Genomic DNA, 15,921 nt, shown 5'->3' with positions numbered 1-15,921 from the left:
CCGTTCAAACGGGGGGGGGGGGTCAACCTTGCAAATCTAAATTAATCCTCTATGTAAATCGTAGCATCTTAGGATCCAAAGTGCATGTGTATATTTATTTGGGCTGGGGAGAGGAGGAACCTAAAGGGTTTATTCTCCTTTCTCTGCTGTTTTAAACACGGAATCTTCCCCTAAGGTTTTGCAAAGTTCATTTAGTCTTTGCTGCATTTTTGGCATCCCTGCAAGCTGCGATTCGAGTCTCTGCTTTTCCTCGCTCAGAGTTAAGCGGATAGCAGTGTCCAACTCTTCGAAACACCAACCTCCTTCCCCATCAAACTGCAGCAAGTGCGTATGGTACTTCCTGAAAGAATAAAGAGAGAGAGAGAGAGAGAAAATATCCTCGCTATAAAATCGAGCAGCGGGACCTGGAATAAGTGCATTTCTTTACTAGTCGATAACCCAGCGTTGCCTGGGTTTTTATTTATCCCAATCCTGTACAGGAAAATCCTGTATTCGGGACTCATGCTGTTGTACTGTTCTCTTGCACAGCATCACAAGTCTTCTATTCCTCTGCTCGGGAGTTTGTTGTCTACGGTGGTGTTTCATTTTTTAAATTGCACTTGGCCCATTGCCTGACGTTTCCTTGGAGGGCTGAGAGGGAGCCCCCTTGTGGAGTACTGGAGTACTGTGAAGCCATTACCATGGCAAGTCCACTGTGCTGTACAGTAGAATCCATTTTAAGGAACAACCACCCCGAGGGGTGTTAGGGGTGTCTTACCCCCACAGTATTTGTTTCCAGAGGGCAAGTCATCTGTGTACCACGTTTGATTGAAATTGCTCAAGGCCTTCCAGAGTTATGCTGCAACATATGTATACACACACATACACACACACACACACATTTATATCTATCAATATAGATATCGATACATATAGATATAGATAGAGACAGAGATAGTTAGATAGATAGAGATAGAGATAGATAGATAAAGATAGATATAGATAGATTATAGATAGATAAATATAGAGATAGATAGAGATAGATAGATAGATGATAGATAGATAGATAGATAGATAGATAGATAGATAGATAGATAGATAGATAGATAGATAGATAATTAGATGATAGATAGATATAGATAGATAGATAGATAGATAGATAGATAGATAGATAGATAGATGATAGATAGATAGATAGATGATATAGATATTTAAGATTTAAGCAACAGAGGCTTTATCAACCCCATTATTTGATGCCCCATTGAAAGACAGGGAAGAGGAAAGTGTGTATTGCCCTTTAAATGCAGACTCACCAGAGAGATAGCCTGTGAGTTATGGAAAGCAGAGAGATGCCGGCACTTTTAGCAGCCTGGAATATTTTTCCTTCCACATCAATGCTGACGGCACTTGTGCATTCATCGAGCAGTGCATATTTCGGCCTTGCAAAGACGAGAAACATGATTATTATTTCCCTCCCCTTTTTTGGCTGTTCCTCTGAATATCGTACAGGTAAATCCTTGACTTACAGTCTTTCGTTTAGTGACCAGTTACAATGGCCATGGATGAAGTGACGTGCGATTGTTTTCCATGCTTACGACTCTCGCCGCATCCCCATCAAAATTTAGGCACTTGGCATCTGACTCATACTTACAACCATCGTTGTATCCCAAGCAGGGGTGGGATTCTACCAGTTCGGACCAGTTCGAGTGAACTGGTAGTTATGGTGATCATTTGGCCCTGTCCACCCCACCTCCCGCCCCAGTCTTTGTCAACTCATAAAATGTTTCTGTGGTCTTTTTCGAGTTGCCAACAGAAAGGGAGGGGGGAGCAGTGTGACAGCTTGCAAAACGAAACTGCATTCCACAAATGTTTTCAAAGATAGTAACTAGGTGACCGAAGTTTCTGCCGTGCAAAATTCTAACTAGAGAGCATGATTGAGAACTCTTGGCTATGGAGGTGTCCCATTGGAGAATGTGAATTACGATACACCCAGAGGGTGGGAGGGAAACCTGGGTCAAGAATGATGTGTCTCAGAGTCGGCTACACTCAGGCAATGCCGGCATGTTAACTCCCAATAAATCCTTTTTTAAGCTTTGAAAGTTTGGCTTGAGACTCATGATTTAAATGAGGGTAACTGCCGGAATCCTAACACTCTGACCTATATTTCCTTGTTTTTGAGCTCAGCTGATTCGCACGGCAGAGTGGGTTGCTGCGCTTCAGTTTTACTCACTGGGGCTGCAGTAGAAGGTAAGTATTAGAGCTGAAACGCTGAGTTTTCAAACGCTGCGCACGCTTACCAAACCAGTTATTACACCAGTTGAATCCCACCCCTGGTCCCAAGGTCACACTATCCCCTTTGGCGAAGTCAACAGGGAAGCCAGGTTCATGTAACAGCCATGTTGCTAACTTACCAATCAACTGAAGTGATTTACTTTACAACGATGGCAAGGAAAGTCATAAAATGGGGCAAAACCCACTGAACGAATGTCTCCCTTAGCGACATAAACTCTGGGCTCAATTGTGGTCATTAAGTCAAGGGCCACCTGTATTTTTTTCACTTTTCTACTGGTGCCACAAGGGAAGCAACTGGATTGCCAGAGTAAGAGTCTACAGGGATCCTGTTTCATCTTCTCTCAAAGAAAGGCCACTCAATTTATAAATATGCTGTCCATTAGTACCACGACTTATTTTTTTAATCCATGCCGTTTCCAACCCACGTATTTCTCATTAAGAACTCCTGCTTTTTCCTTCTGGCAGATCTCCAGAGGAAGATAGGTTGGAAATGTTGTCTTTTCAACTACCTCGTTTCAGTTGACTGAGTGCTCTTCATAGGGGTCTATGACAATTCACTGCGGCCAACTGGCCGTGGCCAACTCACACGGGACAACTTGCCACCGGCATCTCGCCACAGGACAACTCACTACGGGACAAGAGTTACACTAATATCAAAGAAATGGTGGAAGAGAGTCATGAAAGAAAAGGATGCAAAAGGAGGGACAGGATGAAATGTCAATGGCAAAAATGTAAATATTTTTTAAATTTCTTTTGAATAATCAAATAGAATTGTTAAATTGTTCCACAGTGAGTTGTCCCACAGCAAGTTGGCCATGGTGAGTTGGCTGTGGTGAGTTGGTCATAATGAGTTGGCCGTGGTGAATTGGCTGTGGCAAATTGGCCATGACAGGTTAGCCATGGTGAGTTGGCCGTGGTGAGTTGGCCGTGATGTTGGCCATGATGAGTTGGCTATGGTGAATTGGCTGTGGTGAATTGGCCATGACAGGTTAGCTATGGTGAGTTGGCCGTGATGAGTGGGTCATGATGAGTTGGCCGTGATGTTGGCCGTGATGAGTTGGCTGTGGCGAATTGGCCATGACAGGTTAGCCATGGTGAGTTGGCCATGGTGAGTTGGCCGTGATGTTGGCCATGATGAATTGGCTGTGGTGAATTGGCTGTGGTGAATTGGCCATGACAGGTTAGCTATGGTGAGTTGGCCGTGATGAGTTGGTCATGATGAGTTGGCCGTGATGTTGGTCGTGGTGAGTTGGCCGTGCAAATTGGCCATGGCGGGTTAGCCATGGTGAGTTGGCCATGGTGAGTTGGTCATGCATTGGCCGTGATGTTGGCCATGATGAGTTGGCTGTGGTGAGTTGGCCGTGGTGAATTGGCCATGACAGGTTAGCCATGGGGAGTTGGCTATAGGGAGTTGGTCATGATGAGTTGGCCATGATGTTGGCTGTGATGAGTTGGCTGTGGTGAATTGGCTGTAGTAAGTTGGCCGCGGTGAATTGTCCCATTCCCCTTCATAAAGCCCAGGGGAAGCTGTGAGACAAGGCCAACACCACCATACCTAAAAGTGATGAAGGCACAGAAGCAGGGAGGAGAAAACCCAGGAAAAGCTCCCTCAGGGAAAGGAAGCAAATCCTCAACGGAACAATGTGACAAAAGTTAGGCACATGGGAAGCCCCTCCACAAGTCTCACCAACAGAGTTGAGCCTGAATGGGAAGCTGCTCTCCACCAACTCTTGGGGTTTAAAAAGAGATCCTAAAGTCTGCCCTGTTTTTATTTTTGAGTCCTTTTTGGATCCCAGACTTGGCAGCTTCCATCCCTCTGGCTAGTGCCTGTCAGCCTAGTAGTGGATGATGGGTAAGTGTGGATGCGTGTGTGTGAGACACAAAAATATATCAGTAAAAGTTTGCTCTTGTTTTAAATTCACTCGGTCTCTGTGTATTTTTAAAGAACCATTTGTGTCTCCGTGTTCAGTTGATTTGGGGTTGAGGGTGGGAATTGTCCAGGCCTGTGAGTATGTGACCATAAATTGAACCTGAGAGCACACTTGTGTAACGGAGCCACCTTGGAAAGTTGCAGACGGCAACTGTGTAATGCCAGACCCTGTTGGAGGGAGTCCACAGTTTCCGAAGGTCACCGAGTTGCTACCCCTGCATTTCTTTCTTTTTCAGAGTCTTTCTGAATGAAATTCCACACCAGGAGGCGATTTGATAGATCTCATTCATTTTGGATCCTGTTGTTGTGAATGCTTTGCTTACCTTGGCTCTACAGTATCAAGTCTCTTAGCTCAGCGTCTTTAAACGTTGGCACTTTGAAAATGGGTGGAGTTCAACTCCCCAAATCCCCCCAGTCAGCCATGGATAACTGGGGGGATTCTGGGAGTTGAAATCCACCCATCTTCAATTTGCCAAGGTGGGGACATGCTGCTTTGGTGTCTTGGTGGCGCAGTGGTGAGAATGCAGTATTGCAGGATGACTCTGCCCACTGCCAGGAGTTCAATCCTGACCAGCTCAAGGTTGACTCAGCCTTCCGTCCTTCCGCGGTTGGTAAAATGAGGACCCAGATTGTTGGGAGCCATAGGCTGGCTCTGTAAAGCACTGTAAAGTGGTATCTAAGTGCTATTGCTATTCCTTCTTTCTTTCCTTTTTTCTTCCTGCCTTCCTCTCTCCCTCCCTTCCTTCCTTCCTTCCTTCCTTCCTTCCTTCCTTCCTTCCTTCCTTCCTCTTATTTTCTTTCTCATTCTCCTTCCTGGTGGCACAGTGGTTAGAATGCTGTATTGCAGGCTAATCTCTGCCCAATGCCAGGAGTTTGATTCTCACCAGGCTCAAGGTTGACTTCCATCCTTCCGAGGTCGGTAAAATGAGGACCCAGATTGTTGGGGACAATAGGCTGACTCTGTAAACCGCATAGAGAGGGGCTGTAAAGCACTGTGAAGCGGTATATAAGTCTAAGTGCTATTGCTATTCAGACTATCAGCGGCATTAAACCAATGACTATTCTATCTGTACTGAAACCAAAGGATTAGGCTTACCGGTGATAAAACATCCGAGCCATCCCCATTCTCTGCTTCTCTCCTCCAGACAGGATGTCTTTCCAATCGATCATGGCATTCCACCCTTCAGAGAGTCACATAAAAGATACAAGGCCTTGGTGTTTATTTTGAAAATTCTTTTCATCCTTTGTAAGACAATGTTTGTTAACTCAAAGGAAGATTTCCCTGAAAACCGTAAAAGGGGCTCAGGCTATGAAGAAATATTTATTGCGTGAGTAAAATATGGATAGCCTTTGACTTTCAACTACAATCTATCTAACTTTACTTATTCTCTCTCTCTCTCTCTCTCTCTCTCTCTCTCTCTCTCTCTCTCTCTCACTCTCTCTCTCTCTCTCTCTCTCTCTCTTTACCTACCTACTTACCTATCTGTCAGTCTGTTTTTCTTTCTGTCTTCTCTCTCTCTCTCTATTTCTATTTATCTATCTAGAATCTATCTTTATCTAGCATCCATCTACCTATTTACCTACCTATCTACCTATCCAACCTACCTATCCATCCACCCACCCATCTCTATTTATCTGTCGAATTATTTCTATTCATCTATCTACAATGTACCTTTGTCTAGCATCCATCTACCTATCTTCCTACCTACCTTCTACCTACCTACCTCTATCTATCTATCTATCTATCTATCTATCTATCTATCTATCTATCTATCTATCATCTATCTATCTATCTATCTATCTATCTATCTATCTATCTATCTATCTATCTATCTATCTATCATCTATCTATTTCTATTCATCTATCTAGAATCTATATCTAGCATCCATCCACCTATCTTCCTACCTACCTACCCACCTATCTATCCAACCTATCCATTCATCCACCCCCCCACTCACCCATCCACCCACTCACCCATCCATCCATCCATCCCAACTTTCTGATGACATGCCAGATTTTCCAGAAAAAAAATGCATACCTCCCTCTCTCTGAATAATGTGATTCAGATGAACTATCTGCAGGATTAATTCCAGGTCCTGATCCTGGTACCCTTTTTCATGCATGTCATCCACTGAATCGGGATAGATGACTTGATCCCGTAGTGTTCCCAGGGACATGTAAGGCCTGAAAAGAAATTTAAAAAAAAGATAATTGGATTTGCCCTCTTGCCTTGTGTGAAGTCCCATCTCCACCCTGCTATTTCGGGCTGCTGTTCTTTGAGCAGCAGATAATGCTTTAAATGCCACGTTTCTAAATACTGTAATTATTTGAGGACGGTTGTTTCCTAAACTTGCTCAGAAAAAACAATGCATTGTTTACAGAAGAAATAATTTAGAGTTTATTAGCAGGGATAACTCTGGCTGAAGAATAATGCTTCCGTAAAGAAGAATTTATCTCATGCCTTTGAATGAAAATTCACACCAAACAGAAAATCGTATTGATTTGGAACTATATCTATGCAAGGTGGGCAGCAAACAAGTGTAAAATAAATAAATAAATACAGTTTTGTCTTCTATTCCAAGTTGATAGGAATGGGAGAATTTTCATGGACTATTTGAAAGTGGTTCTTTCTTCAAATCCACACTGCCTCTTGTCTTTAATAAATATTCCTAGGTATCCCCAAATCTGATCATCTGAATACCTTTGGCCTGGAATTATGTCATGAATGTAGAGATGGGGATATGTTTTAGAAATGTTTTGTTGGTTGGTTGGTTGCTTTACTAGTAATATGTTAAACTGGTCAATAAATCGAATTAAGACAGCAAAAATTCTCAAAGGTTGCCTCTCATTTGCCTAGCGAGTTGTAATCCTGACATGTTTTACATTTACATGTACACCTGTATACTGCACGAGTCCCAAAGAGGGCTGTGAAAATATTTACAGACCCCTCACATCCCGGACATAAACTGTTTTAACTCCTACCCTCAAAATGATGCTATAGAGCACTGCACACCAGAACAACTAGACACAAGGGCAGTTTTCCCCCGAAAGCCATCACTCTGCTAAACATATAATTCCCTCAACCCTGTTCAACTATTTACTAAGTCTGCACTACTATCACTATTAATCTTCTCATCACTCCTTATCACCCATCCCCTCCCACTTGTGACTGTATGACTGTAACTTTGTCGCTTGTATCCTTACGATCTATATTGACTGTTTCCTAGTATGATTGATTGCTTATTGTACCTTATGACTATCATTAAGTGTCATACCTTATGATTCTCGACTCCTGACGAATGTATCTTTTATTTTATGTATACTGAGAGCATTTGCCCCAAGACAAATTCCTTGTGTGTCCAATCACACTTGGCCAATAAAGTATTGTATTCTATTCTATTCTATTCTATTCTATTCTATTCTATTCTATTCTATTCTATTCTATTCTATTCTATTCTATTCTGGATTCCATTCTGGCAATTGGTGGAATATCTGTGGGAGGGAAAGGATGGTTGGAATAAAAATGTTCAAGCCATAATTTAAATGTTGCTCCTTTATTTTTTACTGTGTGCATGAAAAAAAGACAAGAGAGCTTCCATGGCACCCTTGCAGTAACTCTCTTGGTTAAATCACTGAGGACAGTCTTCCTTGAAAAATGTAGAAAAATCATCCCCCATGGAAGAGAACACAGGTAGTTCCTCGGCTTACGACCACAATGGAGCCCAAGATTTGGGTTGCTAAGCGAGACAGTTGCTAAATGAATTTTGTCCCATTTTACCACCTTGTCCTGTTTTATGACACAGTTGTTACATCAGTCCCACGGCTGTTAAGTGAATCTTGCTTCCCCATTGACTTGGCTCATCGGAAGGTCGCAAAAGGGGATAAAAATGGGAATTACGAATTTATATGTATCAAAGGGATTTATAAGCATTGCCACTTAGTCCTCGACTTACAGCAGCTCCTTTAGTGGCTGTTCGAAGTTATGACGGCACTGAAAAAAGTAGCTTTTGACTGTTTTTCACACTTATGACCATTGAGGCCTCCCAAGAGTCATGTGATCAAAATTCACTTGGCAACTGACTCATATTTATGACGGTAAGAGCATCCTGGAGTCATGTGATTCTCTTCTGTGACCTTCTGACAAGCAAAGTGTATGAGGGAAGCCAGATTCACTTAACAACCAGGTTACTCATTCAACAACCGCAGTGATTCACTTAACGACGGAGGCAAGAAAGGTCACAAAAACGGGACAACATTCACTTAGCAACTGTCTCGCTTGGCAGCGTAAATTTTGGGCTCAATTGTAGTCATGAGTTGAGGACTACCTGTGTTCCATACAGGTGGAATATGTCCTTGGTACAATCTACTGTCCAAGTTTCGTTTGTCAAGTCCCTACCTCTTCCTCCTCCTTCCTCTTCTTCTTCTTCTTCTTCTCCTCCTCCTCCTCTTCCTCTTCCTCCTCCTCCTCCTCCTCTTCTTCTTCTCCTTCTCCTCCTCCTCCTTCTTATTACTGGTTAATCTTTAGTGAGATTCACAACCGTTGGGGATGGTTGGTAGCTCAACAGCTCGAGTCCTAACCATGAACCTAGCAACTGTTCAGGAAGCATCGGAGGATATAAGCTGTTCCAAGTAGTGGTTTTTTGTAGAATCAGGGTATTCAAGTCTGATAAATTCAGGATTTCCAAATAGCGAGGCAGCCCTTTAGGTATTGCTCCAAGGGCTCCAATTACAATTGGGATAACACATGATTTCTTTTTCCAAAGTCGCTCAATTTCAATGTGTAAGTCCCGGTACTTTGTGATTTTTTTCTTGCTGCGTGTCTTCAATTCGTGCATCACCAGGTATTGCAATGTCAATGAACCAAACCCTTTTCTTTTCAACTATTGTTATGCCAGGTGTGTTGTGGGCCAAATTTACCTGTCCATCTGAAGTCCCACAAGATCTTGACTTTTTCATTCTCCAGAATCTTCTCAGCCTGATGTTCCCGGTAGTTGTTGCTATACTCAAATCCAAACTTTTGGCGCAGTTTCCAGTGAATGATTTTAGCAACTTGGTTATGACGTAGTCGAAGTAGTCAGTTTGTGCAATTTTGCTGCATCCACTGATTAAAATGGTCAACTGTTTCATCTTTTTCATTACAGAGGCGGCATTTGCTGTTGGTGGTGACATGCTGAATCTTTGCCTTCATGCAATTTGTGGCTAAGGCTTGTTCTTGAGCAACCAAAATAAAGCCTTCAGTTTCTTTTTTCACTTTTTTAAAAATATTTTTATATTATATTTATTTTTTATATTTTTATTATTATTATTATTATTATTCACAAAAAACGACAGTGCACACAACAAATGAGATAACTATGCTGGATTTCATATCACAAATCACTAGCTGAACACTTCCCGAGCGTTAATAATAATAACAATAACAACAACAATAATAATAATTTCTTGATGTGTTTTGTAAAATTATTATTATTATTTAGAATTTTAAACGCAGCAAGACTCAAATCTAAAGAAAAGATAGAAGTAAAGAAGAAAATATAGGCAAGCTTCCTGCTTTTCTCTATAACAGTGACAATCTTATAATTCTCTGCCTCTCTTAGATTTATACACGTCCCTTCAAACCCTCACTTAGTTCATATTTATTTTTTAATCCTCAAATCCATAAATCATATTATACACACACACACACACACACAAAACCACTACTAATGGTTCTTTATTTTTAACTTTTATGCTATTTTCTCCGCCTAAATTAGCTCAATAGTATTCCAGGCCAAGCTATAGTTTCCACAATTCTTTTAAGGTATAAATAATTGAAATGGTCTTCAAATAACTGTCAGTGAGCCACTCTGTCTAGCGATCCAGCAGGGTCTCTTAAATATTTCAAAGAGCTCCGTTACTACAACTAGGTTTAATTAGCTTACACCCATTAGCACAGCTTACCCAATGCAGAGCTTAGTGGATTTATTTCCATAAGCAGGAGGTTATAATTAGAAATCAACCTGCTCACACGGGAATGAAAACAAAATGACCAACAATTGCTCTGCTGCAGAAAAGAGCAGAAATATTTATTCTGGAAAGGCTCTGTGGCCAGTTCCAGGTGGTGTTGGTGGGGTGGTGGAGAAGTCTAACTTAAGCTCTGTGGTAGCCCATAGACCAAGGGTGGGATTCTACCAGTTCGGCTTGGTTCAGACGAACCTGTAGCTCCGAGGATCGGCTGTATTGTGGTTCGCCGGCAGCAGGTGTGGATGGCTGAGATCTCTGACAGCAAGGACTCAGACGAGGGACCTGTGTGTGATGCAGGGATGGGGCCAGGACTATTGGAGAGTGGGGTGCTGCCTTCGGAGGTTGCGGAGTCTGGCAGCAGTGACAAATAGGACCCTGGGGAGCCTGTGCCCAGTGCGCGTGCGTGCAGGACTGCTCAAAGGAAAGAGCAGCTGAAGCAGCACAGGCAACTCAGGAATAAGGCTGCAAGGTGATGGCCCCTCCCATAAGGGATAAAAGCCAGCCTTCGGGGTTGGCTTCTTTGCAGGAAGCAAGGAAGTTCTTTCTACTCAGAGTCCTCGTTGAAGCCCTGCTTACTCCAGATTGTTTTTGGAAACTTCTGGCTTTGGATATTGATCTGCCATTGGTCGTTTGTTCTTGGCAACTTTTCGCAACCTTGAAAGGGCTTGCTCTTATCTGGGGCATTTAGACTTGGCTGTGAATGCACAGAATTCACAGTGCCGCATTAAAAGAGGTTTGCTTTTCTGAACAATTTGTGTTTGTTTGATTTGAACAAGGCTTGGGTCAGAACAAGCTGTGAGTGAACGGTTCGCTCAGACAATCAGCTGTTGCGCCGACCCTGGCTCTATTCTGTGCTTTATATCCTGCTTTTCAAGCTCAGCTGATTCATGCAGCACAGCAGATTTGCCGCCTGCCAGCTGTTTAACACACAGAGATTGTTGGAGAAGATCAGTAGCAAATTCTCTGCGCACGCACGAAGCAAAGTAGCAAAGCGTGCGCGCTCACCAAACCGGTTGTTACAACGGTTGAATCACACCCCTGCCATAGACCCCTTATTATGACCCTGTTTTGTAAGAAAAAAAAAAATCCAAACCTTTGTGGAATGTAGAACATATGATGAGGAGGTGGTTTGTAAAGAACCCCTTCGTAGACGGGCCACAAACCACTTAAAATCCTAAACAGAGAGCTCTTCCCACAGCCATTGGGGCCGGCAATTAGGAGATGCATGCCTTCCTCAACCTGCAAAGTGGAGTGAGAGACACAATCACTTTGGAGAGAGATGTTATTTTCACCTGGCTTTTGATAGCAACAGCAACAGCACTTAGACTTATATACCACTTCATAGTGCTTTATAGGACTCTCTAAGCGGTTTACAGAGTCAGCCTCTTGCCCCCAGCAATCCGAGTCCTCATTTTACCAACCTCAGAAGGACGGAAGGCTGAGTCAACCTTGAGCCGGTCAGGATCGAACTCCTGGCTGAGGGCAGAGTCAGCCTGCAATAATGCATTCTCACCATTGCGCATGAGGAAGGAGAATGAGAAAGGGAATAAAGGGAGGGAGGGAAAGACGGAGGGAGGAAGGAAGGAAGGAAAGAAGGAAGGAAGGAAAGAAGGAAGGAAGGAAAGAAGGAGGAAGGAAGGAAGGAAGGAAGGAAGGAAGGAAGGAAGGAAGGAAGGAAGGAAGGAAGGAAGGAAGGAAGGAAGGAAGGAAGGAAGGAAGGAAGGGCAACAGCACTTAGACTTATATACTGCTTCATAGTGCTTTACAGCCCCTCTCTAAGCGGTTTACAGAGTCAACCTTTTGCCCCCAACAATCTGGGTCATCATTTGACCTTGGAAGGATGGAAGGCTGAGTCGACCTTGAGCTGGTCAGGATCAAACTCCTGGCAGTGGGCAGAGTCAGCCTGCAATACTGCATTCTCACCACTGCTCCACCTGGGCTCCTTTTCATGATGATGATTGACACCATCCACACATACTCCCCGAACAAGCTGGTTCAGTGACTTAGATTCACCCCTAAGATCCAGTTAGTTTTGTGTCCCTGTTCCCAGTCTGGATCTTGTGTTAAGAAATCCAAGCACAACTGAAGTGCACCAAAGCAACAAATTATCTCCAAAAGTAGCTTTCACAAAACACCGTTTCACGATACATCGTTTGTATCTCTCATGGTACCCAATTCTACTTTGACATCCATTATGGATATCAGCTTATACATAAATATCAACCTCCAAGCTATTCTTGCCCGTTGAAACATAAATTTATGATGCAGGACTGTGCGTTACAGTCTGCATCTTGTTACTGCTTCCTACTTTACTTACAAACAAATCCGTTTATTTTTAAAAGAATAGGAATGGCTGTCTCCGTGTAAAGGCAGGGAAAACTACTGTCATGCTCCTGTTGGAATCTGACTCGGAGGAGGAAGCTGAACAGCTGACAGGGAGTGGGAGTATGGCTCAGTTGGCTGTGGAAGAAACTGAGGAAGGGCAAAGTCCAGCTGGGCAGAGCCAGGAAGAGGTAGAACAAGGGAGAGGGAGTTCAGAGGAAGACCCAAGCCCACCCCCTCTTCATCCTTGGGCATGCAGGGAGGAACGGAAAAGGGAGCAACGTGGGTTGCGTGGCTTATGGGGGAGGAAAGGGCCCTGATTCCCTTCATTAGCTGCAGCTGGGAACACAGCATATAAAAGAGGAAGCTGCATGCAGCAAGCTGTTGGGAGCAAACGTGACTTTATCTTGTATTGTCGTGGCTTATCTGTCTTCCCAACTTTGTGAGTTTGCTGTGCTTTCAAGTCTGAAATTCCTTCTCCTGTCCTTTCAAGCTAATTACTTCAGTTTGGTTTGTTTGGATTTAAGTTACAGTTTGTGTGTACCTTGTTTTGGACTGAATTTTCTACAGTTAAAGGCTGTTCCTGGGAGAGTTTTTCTCCAGCCAGAAGGTAACCTGGACATTGGGGGCAAAGTTGGAGGTAATAAAGGGACTCCTACTGATTATCTGACTGTGTTGCCTTTGTGGCATGGCCCGGGTCATTACAACTACATCCCAAAATATTACACTGTTGTAATGACAAAGCTCAATTCTGGATACTTTTAAAGAAGCAGCTACGCTTCTTAGCTTAAATGGCATTGAGGCATTCCCGTAGTCACGTGATCAAAATCCAGATGCTTGGAAACTTGACTCGTATTTATGATGATCTCAGTGTCCCGGGGTCATGCGATCGATCCCCTTTGGCGACCTTCTGACAAGCAAAGTCAATGGGGAAACCCAGATTCACTTAACAACTCTCTTACTGTCATGCCCTTGTTAGAGTCAGACTCTGAGGGACAGGAGGAACAGCCGACCGGGAGTGGAGGTGTGGCTCCGGAGGAGGCTGGGGAAGGGCAGAGGCCAGCTGGGCACTCAGAGAAAGAACCAAGCCCCTCCCCTCTGCATCCTAGGACTCACAAGGAGGAATGGAGAAGGAAACAACTTGGCTTATGAGAGAGGAAGTGGCCATGAACCCCCTCATTGGTTGCAGCTGGGGAGAATAGTATATAAGAGAGATGGTTAAAACACAGCGTTGCCAGAAGCAAAGCGTGTTTTATTTTGGGCTGAAGTTATCTTAGTTGGCGTCCTTCCAACAGACTGTGCCTTGTTATCTCCTTGAAGTTGGTAATTACTTATCCTGGTCTGTTGTGGAAATTCCTTCATTGTAGTTTGTTTGGTTTTTTATTTCACCTCTATCTTCTCATTAAGTTCGGACTGTATTACTTTCTTTTGAAGACTATTTTTGAGTACGTTTCATCTCCAACTGGGAATTATTGAACAGTGGGGCCAAGTTGGAGGCATTAAAGGACATTTGGATTTTGTTACGTTTGTGTTACACTCCGCCTCATCACACTTACTCATTTAACAAAGGCAACGATTCACTTAACAACCGTGGCAAGAGAAGCCGTAAAATGGGGCAAAGCTCACTTAACATGTTTCCTTTAGCAACCTAAATGTTGGGGGGTCGTAACTTGAGGACTACCTGCACACATTTCTGCCTCTGCCGTCCAGCTGCTGTGCCTACCTTGCTTGATCTCCCCATTTTCCATATGCTTGTCCAAGTATTTAACATATGGGACATGAACTCTGCGCTCGTTTTGTGCTAACTGTGATGACAACAATCAGAAGATTCCTGCATAGCATCTTACTTTGAAGTTTAGCTTGGAAACCACCACATCTCCATTGGGGGTAATTATAGGGACATTTTCACAGATAATCCCATGATCAATATCTATTACTTTTCCTATAAGTAAAAAAAAAAGACAAAAAGCACAAGGTATGTTAATAGAGCAAGCAGACACGCAGGCACAGACAGAAAATTATTGGTTTGTGAAAGGCTTTTTTGGCAAACAGACCTTCGTTACCAGGTTAGTTTCACATGAAAATGCCATCCTAAATTCTAGATGGGATTAGGGAAAAGATTCTTAGTCTTCGGTTATGTTAAGAACTTGCACCAGTCTCCATTGTAAACCGAGCATTTTTTTTTCTTTTAATGACCTTGTAATCTCTTGCATTGGGGTGGAATCGGGGGGACTGAATGGAGCTGAGTTTACTGGCTGGATGCTCTTCTGGACTTCTATGCCGTGTTCACAGCAGACAATATAATTCACTGCACCCAGAGAAATATCTGCTGCTACCTGGGATAGAACTCACAGCCTCCGAATTGTGAGGTGAGAGAGCCACTTCCACCAATCATAGACCAACAGACCAGGATAAGTAATAATCACTACAAATCTGTTATATTTGTGTCATGTTTTATTCAACACTTAAAGAATAGATTCTTGATAGATAAAGGTAAAGGTTCTCCTCACATATACGTGCTAGTCGTTCCTGACTCTAGGGGGCGGTGCTCATCTCCGTTACAAAGCCAAAGAGCCAGCGCTGTCCGAAGACATCTCCGTGGTCATGTGGCCAGCATGACTAAACGCCTTCGAAGGCGCATGGAATGCTGTTACCTTCCCACCAAAGGTGGTCCCTATTTTTCTACTTGCATTTTTTTACATGCTTTCAAAGCTGCTAGGTTGGCAGAAAGCTGGGACAAGTAACAAGAGCTCACTCCATTACACGGCGCTGGGGATTCGAAATGCCGACCTTTCTGATCAACAAGCTCAGCATCTTTGCCATTGAGCCATCACGTCCCTTGATTCTTGATAAGTCTACAAAATACTCCAGATTCAGTTTTAAGAATTTGCTTCAGAATATAAGCAAATATATTCTGAAGTAATAGATAGCCAGTCCAAACATAGGCCCTTCTAGAACTTTTTCAAGCAGCCAAATCTTTTCCTAGCATCATGTAGGACTTCAAAAGCCAGTGGTATAAACCTAGGAAAAGACAAGGCTTCTTTAAAACAGCAGAGACTAGGCTGAATTCATGCTCCCACATACATCTTTCTCTCCTCCTCCTCTATCTCTCTCTCTGTCCCTCCCTCCCCCCCTCTCTCTTTCCCTCCCTCCCTCCCTTCCTTCCTCCCTCCCTTCATCCATCTATCCATCTATCTATCTATCTATCCATCCATCCATCCATCCATCCATCTATCTATCTACCTATCTATCTCATGATTTCCAAAGCCCAACTACTCCACCCTTGATATCACCCTAGGACAGGGTTTCTAATCTTGGCAACTTTCAAGACATATGGACTTCAACTCCCAGAATTCCTCAACCAGCCATGCATAACTCACAACCCATGCACATG

The 15,921-nt window shown here is 43.3% G+C and overlaps 1 protein-coding gene across 1 annotated transcript in view; it reads right to left on the bottom strand.

The window, feature by feature from the left end:
- Positions 1-106: 106 nt before the first annotated feature.
- Positions 107-15,921, bottom strand: part of ABCD2 (ATP binding cassette subfamily D member 2) — a 28,365-nt gene continuing 12,550 nt past the window's right edge. Inside the window, exons 5-10 of the mRNA XM_026677235.2 lie at positions 14,375-14,469; positions 11,299-11,444; positions 6,241-6,386; positions 5,298-5,382; positions 1,293-1,418; positions 107-340 (exon numbers count right to left, since the gene is read on the bottom strand). Coding sequence (XP_026533020.2) covers positions 130-340; positions 1,293-1,418; positions 5,298-5,382; positions 6,241-6,386; positions 11,299-11,444; positions 14,375-14,469 — 809 coding nt within the window. The 3' untranslated portion in view covers positions 107-129. The remainder of the gene's footprint in view (positions 341-1,292; positions 1,419-5,297; positions 5,383-6,240; positions 6,387-11,298; positions 11,445-14,374; positions 14,470-15,921) is intronic.

The sequence above is a fragment of the Notechis scutatus genome, chromosome 6 (genome assembly GCF_049901735.1).
Source record: "Notechis scutatus isolate UNSWTSFEM ecotype Mainland chromosome 6, rNotScu1.2, whole genome shotgun sequence".
NCBI lineage: Eukaryota > Metazoa > Chordata > Lepidosauria > Squamata > Elapidae > Notechis > Notechis scutatus.
This window is presented reverse-complemented; position numbering and strand designations above follow the sequence as displayed.